Source organism: Pseudopodoces humilis, chromosome 6 (assembly GCF_049639895.1).
Source record: "Pseudopodoces humilis isolate 2021_Gansu_Grassland_sample_001 chromosome 6, ASM4963989v1, whole genome shotgun sequence".
Classification (NCBI taxonomy): Eukaryota; Metazoa; Chordata; class Aves; order Passeriformes; family Paridae; genus Pseudopodoces; species Pseudopodoces humilis.
In genome coordinates this window covers 15,057,023-15,075,065 of record NC_142205.1, presented here as the reverse complement: position 1 = coordinate 15,075,065, position 18,043 = coordinate 15,057,023, and the positions used below count along the sequence as shown (strand labels likewise).

Below are 18,043 nucleotides of genomic sequence, written 5' to 3'. Positions count from 1 at the left end.
TTAAGTAATCTCTTTTAATAAGATTGAAAATAACTAGTATAGATTCTCAATATAGGCAGGCCAATTTCTTTCACAGTGTATTCCCAAGGCATGGAGTTTAAATAGATTCTGTTCTTCTCCTTTGTAAACTTGCTGGCTAATTGTCTTGCTCAGTGTTGCCATTTGCGATATTGCATGAAAAGCAAGATTTAGGTTGGCTAGATAAAAAGTGACACATTCATTATAATGAGAGGAAAGAGGAAGCACTCTGGCTCAACGTCTGCATCTTGAATCATTATACTGAATGCTAAAAACGAAGTGTGTATTTTGAAATGCCGTTGTGCTGCTTCAAAGCTTGATGCTTTTGTTGCCTGCTTGTGTCTTCCTCACACTTGTCTTCATGGCTTGCTTGTTACATGTGGCAAATGGCTTAATAGCATTTTATAATGCATACATAGAATGTAAATTTCCTCTATGGATCTGTAACAGTAAAATATGTTTATTCTTTTAGATATCAAAAGTGTGCTGGAATCCATTGGTTCAAATATTACTACCTTCACAAGAGCACTCCCTGTTCAGAAGATTTTGGCAGATTTGATGGTGTATCTTACACAGAGTGAGACATACGTTCAAGATTATTTTCCAATAGTGGAGCAGTACGATTTCTACAGGTATGTACAAGAAATAAGGCAGGACTGAAGCACTACCTGTTGTTAATACTTAGTAATATTTTAATGTTCTGTAAAGGCAAGTAAACTGTTAATGATGAACACAGTGAAAGAAAGATGTATAAAGGAGTTGTTTGGTACTGGCATTTTAGTAAAAACAAAAAACGCATCTAATCAATAACTGGGTGCTGTTTCACCACAGAGCAAGAGGTATTTTCTACTCTGTAGACCTTCAGGTCTTTTTCAGGAAGGATAGATACAGGTAGATGTCAAAGACATAATACCCAAAGGAACTTATTATTTCATTGTGCCAGAGTGACCTTTTATCTAGGTTTTGTTTCCATTGATTTGCTGGTAAATTGTGAAGGCAAAGGACCAGAGAGGTCTTGAAGACAATCTGTTGTTACAGCACCTTTTGTCCTGCAGAGCAGGAGTTGCAGGGATTCTGCTTCACACCTTGTAAATCTTTGTGCACTTGTGCTTGCCCCTACTGGTGCAGTACTGGTCTTTATGGTTGATTTTATCATGAGAAAAACATAATTTTTGAGACTTTTGTGTCTCTTGCAGTTGAGTAACCTCATATTTTGGCATGTAAAGCTTCTCATTTCATACCATATGTCTTGGTCCAGATTTAGTCACTTTTGTCCACAAGCTCATCAAATCCTCCCTGTATTTTGTTTCATACTTTAGTTGACTTTATAACCAATATTGGCTTCTGTGTTTGGGTCATAATCAGTTTCACTGCTACAGAATGTGTGTTGCTGGCTTTAATGCAGTGATAAATAAAAGTGAACAGAAAACCAAACTTTAGAACCCTGCTTACTTTTACCTTTAGCCCATTTATAATCTGACAGTTTTAGTGGTGGGCCATAATTTGACAAATTTATTGATATTTTCATTGAAACTCATATTGCATTTAATAAAATAAATATATTGTTTTATTCCTCTACAGGAGAATAGATCTCATCTATATGGCATTCATCTATATACCTGGTTTTGTCAAACCTAACCTAACAGTACTTCAAGTACAAATGAAACCAATAAGCCTGTATTGTCCAAATTACTTTCCATCTAGTCCTTTCTTACTTACAGGTGCACTATTTGTAGTTCTTAATAAGTATCCTTTTATAAATATGCCTGTCAGCATTCATGTTTTTCTTTTTATTGGCTGTACATGTTCATTACAGTATTTCTTTTACAGATTTTTTTCTACAAAAATAAAGGGAGGAGAAAAGGGAATTTAAAAAATAAAAGCTGAAGAAGTGACAACAGAAGGGAAAAAGGAGTGCAGAGGGCATTGGGAGAGGATGAAAGGATAGATATGTAATGTGTGAATAAATGGATACGCTCCAAATGCCTGTACAGATAGAGCTGTTACATGATGTAATTAATAAAAATGAAAGTTCATTTCCTATCCTAGATTTTTCTCCTGATCAAATTCCATTAACTGTTCCATACATTGAAAGCAGTCCAGCACAGACACATAAAGCCCAGGTTTTTACAGCCTTAAGTATAGTTATTTACAATTACAAGCCTAACATAGTGTGCAGCATGTTAGTAAGCCTCACAGTAAGAGCAGCTATGTACTTCACGACCAATGGCCAGTCCACATTCATGAATTTATCCATTTATTCGTGAATAAATTGCTGTTTGAACATCTGCCTCCTCTGAGTAATTTTGAGTATTTTTTTGCTCCACTTGGAGCAATTTGGTTCTTCACCTGCATTAACTGGGGAACACCTTGTTCCTGTGGTGTTTGTTCCCCAGTCCTTCAGTAGCAGCTGACTGCAATCCAGCAGTGACTGTGTGCTGGCCCAAAATCCATGCTGGTGTAGCAAATATGTTTATCTTTGCTGACACTGGCTGCTGAGACAGAACAACGAGTAGGACATTTTGGAATATAGTATTGCATGATGTCTCCTGAAGGTCTCCAGTGTGTTCTTCCTGTGAAAATAATCAAGAACTTATATCTTTTATTCCGTAGGTGGTTGGGTTGTCTCATTCTATGCTGCATGTTGGTCCTGATTCTGGTCTTTTACTATCTTGGATTGCTGTGTGGCACCTGTGGGTATGATAAACATGCTTCTCCAACAACCAGAGGCTGCATCTCCAACACTGGAGGAAACTTTCTTATGGCGTAAGTTTCACTTACCAGGGAAAAATAACATAAAGGTAGAAAGTTAGTTTGGTTGACTTTTTGAAGGACACAGATATGAAAACAGTTTGGTTTCTTACCTAGGTATAACTGCTGAGAAATAAGTAGAACTAAATATTGATTTCACACACTTACAGTGCGGGGCTTGGGTATTTGGGGTTGTTGTTTCATTAAGGATCACAGCTGAAGACTAAAACCTCTGAATTTACCATTATAAGGCAAGTGCTTTGGCTAATGAATTTCTGTGCAAGTCCCTTTGGAAACTGCAAAACTAGGGACAGGCAATAGAATATATTAGGGGAAATTAATGACTTTCTAGTAGAATTAGAACATTTGTTCAAAGTTTCAAAAAAATCCATGCAAGGAGACAAGAAACACTTGATATTCTGAGAGCATTTCTGGATGTTTGGGGTTGAAAAGTGCCTGGGAGTGATTTAATGTAGTTTCTGCTGGCTGCAGGAGAAGATTGCATTTGAAAGTCTAAAACTTTTTTGAGAGCACAAGGCTAGAGAGTTGAATTTAAAAAAGAAAATTGTATGGCTTTGTGTCCCTTGAATGTAATTCTTAAAACAGTTTGCATGCCCAGTGCTAGTGTGAGGTTTCAAATGCATTTTAGCTGAAGACTTTACCGGGCTAAAACATTTAAGATGTTTCAGAGAGCAAGAACATACTTGGAAAACAGAACTATTTCAACCATCAGTCAGTTTTCATAATTCTATTGTAGCTGCTAACTGTTGGCTTCACTGTTGCCACAAGTATGTATACATATATATGTATACACAGAGTGTTCTTACAAAGCAAAAACTTTCTCATCTTCTTTTCCAGTGGTGTTGGATTCAGTTTTCTTTTCTCCTGGCTGCTGATGATTGTAGTGGTGCTCACTTTTGTCACAGGTGGAAATGTGGAAAAATTGGTCTGTGAGCCGTTTGAAGATAAAAATTTATTCAAGGTGAGGTTATTTATGTTATTAAATAATTAATAGAATCCCCATGATTCCCAATGGTCTTGTCTGTTCTGTATGGCGTATCATTTTTATAGGATTCTTCAAGTGAATTTGGACCTGGTTTTACTTCCTCCTTACAAACCAAACAGAGACATTCATCCTTTCTCGGTTTAATTTGCTTTGTAGGGTTAGTACTGCATGCCTGTCTTGTTTTGGAGACAGATTTTTGTGATTCAGTTGTACCTTGGTAATGGGGAGCTTTAATATTCAGTTTCTGCACCAGAGAGTTTGAATTTGCTGTTTCGCTTGTATTTTTGTTAGTGGGTGATAAGGTTAGATGTGGTTATGTGTCAAAAGACCACATATGAATAAATACATAAAGAAATTTGGGATTATAGTAACATTACTGAATTTTGTCTTCTAGGTTTTGGATACACCTTACTTACTAAATAAGCACTGGAAAAACTATCTTGCTGGGATCATATTTAAAAATCCGAATGTTAACTTGACTTTTGAAAAAGTGTACAGGTATTAGAGTTGATTATCTCATTACAGATGGTTAAGATTTAATTTGGTTCTTATTTAACTCTTTTTTTATTTCATTGAATTTATACATACTGTTTTTATGGTATCATATTTGCTTCATATTTGAGGCACATCCAAATATTGCACATGTTCCAGAAGAAATTCTGATTCTAGTGGTTCACAAGCAGAAGCAATTTGTTCCTATATATGAGTCATTAGAGATAGTCAGCATACTGCTGTATGACAATACTAGTCAAACTAATTGATAAAATATTTTACATCTTTCAGAAACTGTTAATCACTTCTCTTATTGACTGAGCTTCAGAAATTATAATCAGTATTTTGTTTTCTAAAGAAATAAGAATAAGAAAACATTGTTAATCATTCTGTTAATATTTGGTCCTCAAGGTGGTTTTTAGGCTTATCTGTGTATTTGTATTCTTTCAGTGATTGCAAGGAAAACAAAGGAATTTATACTTCCCTTCACCTAGAACATCTGTTTAATATCAATGAGCTTTTAAATATTAGTATGGTAAGTAAAGTATGAATGAGTGCATGATTGTGAAGGATGTTGGCTCTTATAGCATGTCTGGGTTTTATGGGATTTATGTTTTATACACAAAACATCCTACAGGGAGGCAAGAGCTGTCCAAGCTAAACTGAAAGAAAGAATTTGATTTACAAATAAGATATTTTTACCAGTCTCAGTGGGCCAGGGAAGATTTTCTGATGTGCTGGTTTTTTTTTAATGCGCTGATAATACTGTTCGTTTTAACTTCGCAACTTGTGTGGAAGGTTGTTGTCTGTCTTCGAAAGACTGCTTGTGGTGTTCAGTGACAGTTTTCTTTTTGTATAAACCCCTGTCTGGGTGTGTTCTCCTCTGATTCCAGTCAGATTTATGTTGCTCCAGGATATGGTACTTCCAGGTTTTAGTTGGAAGTAGTTGGAGTAAAATAGTCTTTCCAGTTAAGCTCTAATGATATATGACTGCACTGTCATTACAGGACTGTACTAATTTTGGGGTTGCCTGTAATACCTGTCTTCATTACAGCAACCCCTTGGGGATACAAGTTCTATTCTGCCAGGCACTGTACCCACCTAATAGATACAGTCCCTGCCCCAGATAATAGACAATGAAAATGAGCAAGGCAGATTCACTAAGAGGGAAAGTTATTTTGAGTTTCTACAATGGACTAATGGAGGAGGCTGCAAAGGAAGTCAGATTTTCAGTTGCCCAACTATATCTGCAGCCACTGCAGGTAACATAGTTTGGGTACAGTGCAGAAGGGTTCAGGTAACAATAACCAACCACCTTCAGTCACCACTAAAGGTATTTAAATGAGTCTCATCCAGTCCTGTGGCAAAGATTGTCTGTCCTGGCCACAGCTGAGATACTGACTTCTCTAGGTTTCTTTACTTTGGGCTAGGGGTAAAACTTAACATTCTTAAAGGGTAACATTTCCTGGAGGGATGTGAGTTAAAACAGAATGGAAGGCAAGTAATCCCTTGGTATGAAAGAGATAAACAGACAGGTTAGAAAATGACCTGGTAGATTCCATTCAATTTAATTGAATTAAACTGATATGAGCAAAAAATCAATGTGTGCTGCTTCATGAAAATGAGTCAACAAAAGCAGATGCTTTGGGCAGGGGCTATAGCAGAATATGTGTTGGTTGCAAACTATTTTTGTACTTTATTTTATTTCTCTATCAGTATACAGAAGATGTAGCACTTAAAATTGAACATATTCAGATAAACCTCAGCAAAATCATTCTGCTGGATGAAATTGGGAAGGAGAATCTTCTGAATTTCAGCTCTTCAGGAATAGATGGAATAGACTTTTCAGCATATTTGACAGAGGTGAGACTGTAGTCAACTACAGCCATGAGTGGGACAAAATATAAAATAAAATGTTTATTTACCAACAGGCAAAACAGGAAAATCTGCCTTTGTTTTGTTGAAACACCATGTTTTGGAGGTTCACACAAGTTGGGAAAAAAGCACTTAAGAAGTTAAAGTTAATAAATAAAAAAATAAAGAGTAGACAGAGTAGGTGGTATGGTTAAGTGCAAACTGTCTGTAAATAAAATAACAACACTCCTTTTCTTACTGCTTACATCTTGTTTCAGATCAATAAAAGTGTTACCAAGGTTGATCTTCTCTCATTTGCTAATGATTTAGAAGCAAGAGCAGACCAGCTGGTAAGTTCAATTCAGCAGTATATTAATACATAAAATATATCATTTATATACCATATCAGTATAAATACATAGCAAGGTAGACTTTATATGGGAGAATTTTTGTACTTCAAACATTTACATCCATGGTGCAATGTCATGTAAGGAAAAATATTGCAGAATGGTGTTTCATTTGAAGTGTATTTTAAATATTGGTAATTATTGATTTTTGTATACTCTTGTACATTTTCTACTTTGAAAGTGTATTTTCTTAAATTCCACTCTCTGCTTGGGCAGTGAGGGGAATACTCCATTTCAGTATTTCCTATTACTGTCATAGGGTCCAAGTTGGAAAAAAAATTGGTTAGATCATGCTGGAAAAATGATTTGAATTAGTTTTTTTTCAGTTAGTGAGCAGGAGATTTTTTAATTAGCAACAAATTGAATATTGTTGGCAGCTTGTAAGGACTGTAATGAGAACTGGAGCTCCATTGTGGAGGGAGAATGCACAAAAGAAACTGTCTTCTCTGAAGGGCTTTTTGAATGAAGGACAATTGTCAGAGGGTATTGCTACAGCATTGCCCACAAATTAATCTGCAAGTGACACAGATCCACACTAAGAGACAGTGACTGTTCAGTTGATCTATTTGTTATGCACATCCAGGTCAGGTCATACTCACTTTTCAGAATGAGGTTCATAGTTTGGATGCTGGCCCAAGACAGATTCCTGCACTGCGATGCAGGAGGAAGAGTTATGTTGCACATGGGCTACAATTGCTTGGATCGATGGACACAGCAGAGTGAGACCACCTTGTTAGGAATGTATCACATATCCATCCCTCCTCAAGTGGAGGAGGGCACTAGGAGAGGCTCCTGGTGTGTTTGCTCTACCTCTTGCATCATTCAGTCATATTCATTGCTGGGTTTTTTTGTTTGGTTAAGGGGTTTTCATTGTACTCATGTCAAGGCTAGACAGCTCTGGGTTTAAGTGAGAGCTGAGGTTCTTCAAGCATAGTTCCATAAAGAAAACTTCATATTGTGCTGCTAGGTGCTTTCACTGTGTTTGTAGAAGACTCTTAAGGAAGCATCAGAATTGAGACTAGATCAGACAGAGTAATCTCTTCATATAAAAGAAATACTTGTGTAAATAAGCAAATGTGTTCACTGTTAGAGTGTATGTTTTTATTTCTTCCCTTAGATGCTATTTAGTGTAATCTATGAAATGTCTTTAAAAAAGAGGCCAAAACCCCAATAATATAATGTATTATATAAGTTAGGTTGTTAAAAAAATTGTACTGGTTTCCAAGGATATTTTATAATCTCACTTTGTTACTAGTGATAGCTCTTAGAACAAATTAAAAGATAAACTAAAAACTATGGCATTAGTTAATTTTGGGTGTCTAGTTTGCATCTTTTGGCACCTTTTTACACAAAATTTAACATAGCTTTTTAGACTGGAAGGAGCAAATGGAATAAAACTTTGATCAAAACGAGGGGTCAGCATATGAAGGAGGGAGCAGTACCACCAGCATGTGGTTTTAGGCAAATGAATTCACTTTGTCAGTATGGGAGATGAGGCATCCTGAAACTGCTCAGTGCTCATATGAACACTTCACAGGAAGCAAGCACATCTCTGAGCACTGAGGTTTGCCATTATTACACGTCCAAAATGGAGTTAGCAGTGTGTATTCAGTGTGTGTGCAGGGAACCAAATGGTTTTGCCGCCAAAAGAAAATGGAAAATAAATTTACATCTGAGAGTAAAACCAAATTTTATAGTACTTGGCAATGGGCTTGAGCTCCTGACAGGCATCTGGACTTGAAAATTAGAGCAGAAATGCATACCTTCTGACTGAAAGGTGGGCGCCACAAATAACTTTCACCAGTGCCTTTCCAAGTGACTGGCTGAAAATAGTTAAAATTCTGTGCCCCTCAGAAAGCAGAAGGTGCCTCAGGGTGATGTCCACATTTCTGAAACAAAAGTAAGAGCCCATGACTGGGAGATGCTTGTCCCAGCTGGGGTGCAGTGCTGCAGGGTTCTTGAAGTCAAGTTTGGGTTGTGGCGAGTGTGAGGGAGATGTGCTCACTCTTCTGTATTTAAAATGACTTAGTGCATCATGTGAAAATTCTCTTCAGCTAGATCTGTGTGGATAATGTTATAGCCAGAAAAGCAAGGTAGTATATCTGATTTGGTTGCTGAAGTTTGAATTTTTAAGACAGTGATTTTTTAATTTTTTTTTTCCCTCCTTGTGTTGAGGAATTCAGTTTGCCATACCCCATTTTTAGCTTGAGGTGTTTTGGAGTGTATGTGTAAATTTCATTGTTTTTTGCTTTGAGGTTACTGAACAATATTGCATAATTGCTTTTTTTTTTTTTCAGCCAAAAGGAGCACTGGAAAATGCCTTAAAAGGACATGCAAACAACATTCGAATGATTCATAACCAGCAAGTTGTTCCACTGGAGCAAGCTATGGTAAAACATTAAAGCAATACTGAAACATATTTGTAGAAAATACAAATCTCTATATCTCTTAAAGAGGTTAGAAAGCCGGACTTCTATAAGCACAGATTGTGTCAATGAAGAGTAATCTTGCTAAAGTATGTGTTTAATAAATGGTTTTCTTCCTTAAACTGCTACTGTTTTATAATGCTGTCTAAAATAATGGCCTTTTGCTTCCCCATTCTTTTCTGTAGGTATTTACGATGATACATGAATAGAAGAAGAAGCAGGGGAGAAATTTACCAAACTCTTAACCCTAAAACACCCTAAATCACTCATTTTATTTTTTGCTTGTCAGTGGTCTTCAATATAAAAGCCATTATCACTTTGACACTTTATTTCTTGGAGTTAGCAGTCACCTAACAGTATTGAAATTGGAAACTCCTGGGAGTAGTATGTAGAGCCAATCTTTTTTATTGATGCTATGGAACAAACAAAATCAGGCTTCTGCCTGATTTTAACATGGACTCATATAGTATCCAGCCGTGAATCTCCTGCATGTTAGATTTTGCTTTTTCCTCTACATAACATGATGACTTTTAGTTTATCCTAGCATCAGATATTTTGTGTCTTTACCACTTAGAGAAAAATACCTCTGGTCCACTCTGATTCTATGCTGTTCTTTCCTGATTAACTCCTAATTATTTTCATCTCTTTTTTCTTTTACAAAACTGACTGTCAAGAAATATGTTAAAGCTAGGGTAAGTGCTTTTTCCCTTCAGAAATTGCACAATATAGAAATCTCTGAACCTTTGGGTCTAAGTTTAATTATTCTATCTTCCCTCCAATATTACTTACTTTATTGCATCTAACTTTAGTTTAATCAGTACTGTTGGTGAAGTACTGATTGAGTGATTAAACCCACAATGTATTAATTTTAATGCAGCTGTTGTTACTGCTGTATACAATGTAATATGTATTATTAGTAACAAAATAATCTATAGAAGATCAAATCATGAATATAAGCTTAAAACATGAAAGCTCTTACCAGTAGTCATGACTTGAAGCCTTTTTTTTCTCCCCTCCTTTCCAATAGAGCACTTTAAATCAGAGCATTAGGTTACTGAAGAGGACATCATCTGAACTTATGGTAAGCTTTTCTTTCTGGCAACAGGAACATTTTTGTGGTTTAAATCCTTCCACTGCATACACAGGGCATATATTTTCAGTACAGTTTTCTTCTATTGTAGCTGTTTTGTTATTGCAAGAGATTGTAATGCATTGAGGAAGTAATAAGGATTTAGATCTCTCTTCTGAAAAAAAAGAAAAATAAAAAAAAGAATATTCAGGATGGTTTTGGGAGTATGAATTGTAAACTGAACTGTCAAGTGATAAAATAAGCTTCAGTACCAGTCTGTGTAGTGTGTTTTTAATTTTCCTCAGAATCTAGGGATTTCTTTTCTAGAATCCTTGAAAGCAAAGGATTGTTGGGGGGAGCAACCATGAAACACAGTGCAAAAGTACAACTGACAAACGAGAGGTTTGTGCTTCACGTCCTTAACCACCTTTTGTCCATGCCCAGCTTCCACAGGGATCTGTTTCTTCAGGTTGTACTCATGTTCCTGCTTTGCCACCATCAGCCTCGCTCTGGGATCCTGGATCTGTATAGAGTTTTTTCCAGGGCACCCTACATTTCCCCTCTAAAGTAGTGCCTGCACCACAGTGAGACCAGCTGGTTTCACTCTGCCGGAGTGAGAAATGGGATGATTGCTTTCCTGGAAGGAAAGCGTTCAGCCACCACCGTGCCTTGGCTCTGGCAGCAAGAATCCAGCCACGCTAGTCTCAACAGCTCTATGGGCCATACCTACCTTAGTGCTTCTCATTACAGTTTTCACCCATCCACAGCAGCAGAGCAGCTTGGTATCTGTTATCTATATAGGTGTATGTTAGAATCTGTGATTTGAAGCTGGGTGAGGAGGGAAGAAGCCGTGACATGTTGATAAGAAAAGAATGTTTGACTTGAAAGTATATTTAAGAAACATATCTCTACATATTCAGGCTCTATGTACACTGTCCTTTGTGTGTATTCTGTGGGAGAATTTAGGGAGTTGTACTTATATTGCAAAAACATCTCAGTCCTTCAGGTAGTTGATTAGGGGCATATTCTGGCTGTACAGAATCCTACTTCAGTCATCAAGAGATGTTGTGATGGTATGTGGCCCACTGTTTTCTTCCTGTGTACTTTGTGTATATGTAGTGTACGTACAGACATTGATTTAAGGAAAGAGAGAGGAAGTTAAAACTGATCCTAGTATATAAATTAGTTATGTAGGTTCCAGGAAAAGATAGCACGTCATAACCACTGACAACATCCTTTTCCAGAATGAGACACTATTGCAATGATCATGAATCCTTAGGCAGGCTTGTGTTCTGTCTGGAATTGCATTTTTTGTCAGGTTTTGACAAGACAGTGTCACTGGTTTATCAAGAGACTAGGTTCCTGGCAGTGGCCGTAGAGCCATTGCAACAGCCTGAAGGGGATTTGTTTACATTAAACACCATCTCTTCCTGTCCAGGTTAAGGTGAAAAATGTCATTAGTGCTGTTAATGCTGCCCAGAATCTCATAAATAACAACGCTTCTCAAGTTATTGTCCAGGTAAGCTCTATTTGATCAAAGTACATTAATATATAATGTCACAGAGATAGAGTTTAACTTGCTTTTGTTCTCTTTGATCTGGTTCTAGGAGACAAAAAAGTACATGGATACCATAATTGGCTACTTCGAGCAGTACACTGAGTGGGTCAAGGAGTCGGTAAGGTGCATTTACTTTGAGAGAAGCTTTGTTTAAAAATAAGAAAGCTAAACAGTATTAGTAATAAAATCAATAATAATGTTACTTCGATAGTGTGTTTTAAGTTTCAGTTTTTAATGCATTTGTACTTAGCATGAGTGGGAAAATCTCTTACAGTTTTGTTGCATTTGCAGAATGGAAATGATGAGTTGTGTTGCTTGGAATGCAGTGCAAATTTAACAGTATCACTTTCAGGGCTAGCCTGAAATCTACTGTTTGTGCTGGTACTACTCTGAACCTGACACTGCATAGTTCAAATCTATGTCCTTAGCATCTTGTTTTGTTTTTCTCTCTTCAGCTGTAGCCTTTGAGAAAGTAAGCTGATGTTTAAAAGACTTTCAGTTGATAGCATATCCAACTGTTATTTATTTTGAACTTGGATAGGGTAAGATGTAACAATTTAGTAAACTGTAACTGTAAGCAAGTTTAGAGATTCTTATTTTATTCTGTTAGATACTTGTAATTTTTAATTTTTTTTTCAGATTTCCATGGAAGTAGCAGCATGCAAGCCTATTGCCAATGTGATAGATACAGCAGTAGATATTTTTTTATGCAGCTATATAGCTGATTCTGTGGTAAGAAACATTTTGTTACTCAGAACTGAGGCATCAAGGGGAAAGTTCTTTCAACATACATCTGTGTTTAATTATTCTGGCTAGACCATTCTGAAGTAAGATAATAAAGTATCACACACAAAGTTATGCAAGGAAAATGTTCTGATCTGGATCAAGTCCAAAGGCAAACCAGTGCTGGACTTTATAGATTTTCAGTAAACTTAAGCTTCTATTAGCAAGAATTTACTGATTCTGATACTGATTAACTGATTCTGAACCACCTTGAAATGGAAAAGCATAAAGATCTGAAGCTTCATCTCTAACTGTTGCTAACTTACAGGGGTGAGGTGTGGGCAGGAAGTGACAGGAAAATATCAAGGAAAAACTTTTTCAAGTATCTGTCCTGAAATCTAGAAAACCTGAAGGAGTTTTTATCACTAGACTTGTAGCAGACAGATCTTGATTAATTTCTGTATGTTGTAGACATTGAGCATGACTTGTAGCAGGATAGAAGGGCAATATTGGCTTTTTCATCTTGCCAAAATAACTTGGAAAGAGGACAGCATGTATTAAAAGTAAAGTAAGACACCATGTGCCTGGAAAGTACCTAAAATGCCTCCTAACTATTACTTTATGGCACTTTTAGTCAGATCCTAATCACACTACCAGTAATACATGTAATCAATCAAAGCCAAAACAGTGGCCTTGATAATGCTTAGCCGTGAAGTGTTTAATCTTGGTAATGCTTAACCATGAAAACCTCCTAATCTATGTTGTATTCATTGATTAGCTCATACATTACAGAGCTTCTGTTCTCCTTTGTGGAGCCATTACCCTCTGGTGAGAGATGGACCATGATTTTCCTGATGATAGAACTTAGCTGAGTCACTTGGAAGTAAAAATGCCTCCAGCCAATACAAATCAAATTTGAAAAATCATCATTTTAACAGCAGGTGATAACTCAGTTCAACTGTATGATAATGAAATTAGTTACACAAACAGGGCTGCAGTTTGCAAGTTATAAAGTGCCTTGAGAAGGTGCTGGAAACTCATATTTTGACAAGAACTAATTTCTACTGTGTTCTTTTGGTGACAATGATTAGAATATCAAGCAAGGCTTCAGTACAGTACTGATTAGTTTTCTCCATGACCTTTTTCCCTTGATTTTTCTGTTCCCTTTGTTTCAGAATACCTTCTGGTTTGGTTTGGGAGGCTCTTCAATGTTTCTAATTCCTGCCATAATTTTTGCTGTAAAACTCTCTAAATACTATCGTAGGATGGATACAGAGGACGTTTATGATGAGTAAGTATATATTCCAAAATAAGCTAAATGACAAATGGATTAAAATGTTTTTTTCTAGTGTTTCATGTGATGGCTCTATAATTCTTAAACCTGTGCTGCCAGATTAGAGCATGTTCATGTGTAATGCTGCAGGTCAGTGCCTGCAAAGTGCTTCATGCAGGTGGCCTTTGGTAGCCTTGACTTGCCATGAATGCAGAGAGTGCTGGCTCTGACTTTGAGAGCCTTACGTCAGAATGAGATCTTCAGAGCTTTGTGAGCAGCATTTATATAAATAAGTTCTAAATGTGCAATTTATTAGCTTTGCTAAGTAACCTGTTAAAGTGAATTGTGCCTGATTTATAGTCTCCTTGAATTAATTATTTGCTTTCTTACTGTCTTAGTTATTCCTAACCAGTCTTTCCTTTTCAATTGCAGTTCCTCTGTCTCAGGGACTTGGCATTTTACTTTATGATAACTATTCTTACATATTTTCCTATCAGTTTTTTTACTGTTTTCTTTTCTGCTCCTTGTTTTGCTCATTGTTCAGTTAGCCTGTGCACTGCATTTCTCATTTCACAGTGGTTGTTTTTCATTGCACATTCACAAGTCAATAGAGCAGAAACAGGCATGTACAGCTGAAATTACTCACTTATTAGTGTCTAGTTAATTATTCCTCCTTTTCTGTGTTTTTTAGTTTCGAAAACATACCCATGAAAACGTAAGACATTTTTGCTGATATTTATTAAAATTATTTTATTAATGTGGGAGGGTTTATATTTTTAATGTAACTTGTTACTTCAAAAGAGGTAACATGTTCTGTTTCTCCAGACTTAATGGACTATATTAGAGTCTCCAACTCAACAAGACTAGAAAAATAATTAATTGTATTTTGGAGAATATAAAAATACTATAAAATGTGAAATTATAATGGTGCCATAAATCTTGAATGCTACAAAGGAAAAGTTATATTCTATTGTACAGACATAATTTATCTTTGCATATAATACCATCATCCATGTACATGTCTTAGAAGCCATATTGTACATAGTGCATCTTATAGTTAACATGGTCTTTCTCGGTGTATTTATTTTATTACAGTACAGAAAATGGTAATAATGGTTATCATAAAGAGCATTTATATGGTATACACAATCCTGTTTTTACAAGGTAAACCAAGTCTGCAACTGCATGCCTTCATGTGTCCTTATATCAGCATCTCTTTCAATCACATTTCCAATTTTCTTCATGCTTTAAAGTGAATCTCTTAATTCTCTGGGTTTTTTTTTTTTGCATGATCATTCACTATAGCAAATGCTGTATGATGTATATTTCTCAAATACTCTTTACATAACATAACAGCAGATATTGAAGTCATTTCCTGCAACTTATACTAATTGGTAAATTTGATCTTAAAATCCATGTAATCAGGTATTTAGTCAGCACAGTGGGTGGTTGACAAACCTATTAAATTACAAACCTATTAAAATGCTGTGTTAGCAGATGCAAGTGATAGGATGGAAATGCATTTGTACTCCTGAGTAGTTTTATTTTATTAAATGGTGGGATCTCCTGTGTAAAAGGCAAGTGTTCCAGGTGTACAGAAAGCATGAACTTAGAAAATGGGTGTTTGTGCAGGGGTAGGACTAGCATGTAGCATCACAAAGCAAGAAGCCCAAGTTATGTTTAAAAAAGGAGGACATTTCGGTTATATTCTGCCTCTAAGTTTCTATGTTGTAAAACATAGTAAATGTAAATATAAACATGAGTTGTAAGACTCAGTTTCCAGGGGGACAGTAGTCTATATCCCACAACTTCATTATTTGGTTTTGCTAAATTTGCAAGTTGCTTAAGAAAGGTTTTAGTTAATGTTTGAAATCTGTAGGTCGCTGTGCCTTACTTTGCAACTTCATGACTGAATGTATAGATGGAGTATTTATAGAGAAGATACCACTATGCTTTACATAACAGATAAATAGAGAGTGATCAATGTTTGGGTCTTGACAGAGTTCATGGTTACATCTCATGATGAGGATGGTTATTATTATTATTTAGAAATATACCTTACAATAATTATTTACTGACCAAATCTTCATTCTATATCTTCTTCTGAATGAAGTCTTTATATAACAATATTTTTAGTGATATTTAGGATCTCAGTTGTTGTAGTCTGTTCTGCAGCTTAAGGGTGCTGATTCCCCAGATTAACTGACAAAGAGTTTAAGTCCAAAAAGCTCTCCACTGGCATATCTAAGGGCTCTCAGTTTTAAGGACTTTGAATATTTTACATAAGAAAAATTAATAATTTCCCAGGCCTTAGAATTTCTTTTTTGATCTTTGAATCTTTGACTGTTAATATTCTTGAGGTTCATAGCATGTTTTCTTTATGAAATTTCAGTCATTGATAAATAGTTTAATTCAGTGTTGCTGAACAACCTAAAAATTACTAGCATAAAATAATCTTTTACACAAAGATCCACTAGTTCAATCCTGACTTTTTTTGATAAAATGATAAAATTTAAAGATTCAGTTTAATACAGTGCTGTCTTCTGATGTGCTAACGGAGGTGATTTGAAAAACTGCTAATTATGGCATACATGCTTTGAATTTCTAAGTATGGCATTCCCATTTGAATAAAATCTTGATTTTAATTTTCTTTTCAGCATACTCTTTGCTTTTATTCTATCTTTGATTTTTCTCATTTCCTACAAATTACTTTTTGAAATAGTTTGAGAGATATGACTTTGAATAGATCTCTGTACACCTATACTTTTGCAGGTTTAAAGAATCCCAGAGGGTTGGGGTTGGGGTTCTTTTATTCTTCAAAATCAACTGGATAATTTTTTTTAAAGGTGATGCAAGTATTTTTATAACACTAAGATATGTAAGTACAAGTAAGAGCTACATGAGTTATATGTGTCTCACACAGGTTTTTTTATACACATATCAAAGACACAAATAACCTCAAATGCAGCCACCATTTTTATGAGAGCAAAACGTGAGGCTGGATTAAATCCACAAAAGAGAGGTGTTGAATGGGCAATCTAAGTATTTATTTCTATCATGAAATAAAGATAACTTGAAAGTTATCTGGTGCAGAAAATTGTGAATCTATTTCCTCTTGTTTGAAAAATGCTAGATTAAATGAGTAAGACATTGAGAATATCTTAGGCCAAATGAGCTTGTGTCACCTAAGTTAGACACATATTTCTGTTCCATTTGTGGGCAAAAGAAATTGATGGGTTTGTTTTATGTTTTATTTTTTCTTGTGTAGCTCTGTGGAACAGTGGTAACACATACTGGAAATGTTAAGGGGTAAGTAAAAAGCTTAAATCAATTCTAGATCTATTATTGCTTTACAACATGAGTGTTCTGTAAGGTCTAAAACCAAAAAAAGTTATTCAGTCGTATTGATATTCATATTAAAATCTATCCCTTTGTTCTGTTTAAATTACATTAAAATTCAGTCCTTATAATTTTTTTCCTGAATTTTTTTTCGTTATTATTTCCAGGCTATATAAATGAGGCTCAAGACTCTTCTGTGGGAATAAATACATCATTATTCTTCCAAGCATATTGGCATTTCCATTCATCTGACAGTTCCTGAGCCACTTGTTTTATGTCAGCTGTACTGTAAATCCCAAATGTACTATTGAATGTTATGCCATAAACTACTGTACAGAATATTTTGTGATCAAGGCACTGCCTCTCAAATACCACTGTTCAAGGCTTGATTAAAATGTTTTTTTGGTTTTTTACTTTTTTACACTGGGCTTTCTACCGTACATCACAGTATATAAATTAATTAGATTAACCGCCTTTGCCTAGCAATTCTCTTAAAATTGTTCAAGTTCTTATCTTAAATTGTTGACTTGTGTTAAATACAGTACATACACGTTTACATACAAATACATTTTGTATACAGAGAATTTTGTATATATGTTTTTCTTAAAACTTCTAAGTGTTTAGTTAAGATTTTAATATTGTATAATACTCTTCACAAATGAATTTACCAGCATGATCAGTGTTGCTATTTGGTGCTCTTGAATGACTACATTGGACTAAATTTGGATTGTAATGGGGTCCACAGTGTCTCTTTGTGTATATGAGAAGCTCAGTTGCAGTTTTGTTTTCTCTCTCTTTTTTTTTTTTTTTTTTCTTCTTAATTATTTAATATTTAGTGGGTTTTGCTGTATAGACCTGAAAGGGACTTTTTGGAGAAGTTTGTTTTTAAACTTTGGGTGGGAGGGTTGGGACTGTGTGGGATGCATAATATAGTGAAAAAGCTAAGCTTTCTAGAGTTCAGTAGTACTCAAAAAGAGCATGAGGGGTGTCCTATGTTGGCAATTTTTAGAATGCTTTACGTTCTTTATCTTCCTCTTCTTTCACACCCACTTCTGTAATGTCCTTAATAGTATCACTGTGGCTCTTGGAGGCAGTGATAGTATTTTTGCTAAATAATATTAAACTGA

The 18,043-nt window shown here is 35.5% G+C and overlaps 1 protein-coding gene across 9 annotated transcripts in view; it reads left to right on the top strand.

Annotated features, from left to right (window-relative positions):
- The window catches only part of PROM1 (prominin 1), a 62,396-nt gene extending 44,620 nt beyond the window's left edge, over positions 1-17,776 (top strand). For 3 of the 9 annotated variants that reach the window (XM_005517821.3, XM_088056589.1, XM_088056582.1), the window contains 16 exons: positions 491-650; positions 2,632-2,784; positions 3,628-3,751; positions 4,170-4,273; positions 4,718-4,802; positions 5,984-6,130; positions 6,400-6,471; positions 8,826-8,918; positions 9,982-10,035; positions 11,462-11,542; positions 11,631-11,699; positions 12,221-12,313; positions 13,480-13,595; positions 14,673-14,741; positions 16,846-16,886; positions 17,084-17,776. In XM_005517821.3, the coding sequence (XP_005517878.1) occupies positions 491-650; positions 2,632-2,784; positions 3,628-3,751; positions 4,170-4,273; positions 4,718-4,802; positions 5,984-6,130; positions 6,400-6,471; positions 8,826-8,918; positions 9,982-10,035; positions 11,462-11,542; positions 11,631-11,699; positions 12,221-12,313; positions 13,480-13,595; positions 14,673-14,741; positions 16,846-16,864 (1,439 nt within the window). In that variant the 3' untranslated portion in view covers positions 16,865-16,886; positions 17,084-17,776. Of the gene's footprint in view, positions 1-490; positions 651-2,631; positions 2,785-3,627; positions 3,752-4,169; positions 4,274-4,717; positions 4,803-5,983; positions 6,131-6,399; positions 6,472-8,825; positions 8,919-9,628; positions 9,647-9,981; positions 10,036-11,461; positions 11,543-11,630; positions 11,700-12,220; positions 12,314-13,479; positions 13,596-14,009; positions 14,257-14,672; positions 14,742-16,845; positions 16,887-17,083 lie in introns of those variants that run through there. The other 6 variants (XM_088056584.1, XM_088056581.1, XM_088056588.1 and 3 more) reach the window with 4 other exon arrangements.
- The last annotated feature ends 267 nt before the right edge of the window (positions 17,777-18,043 follow it).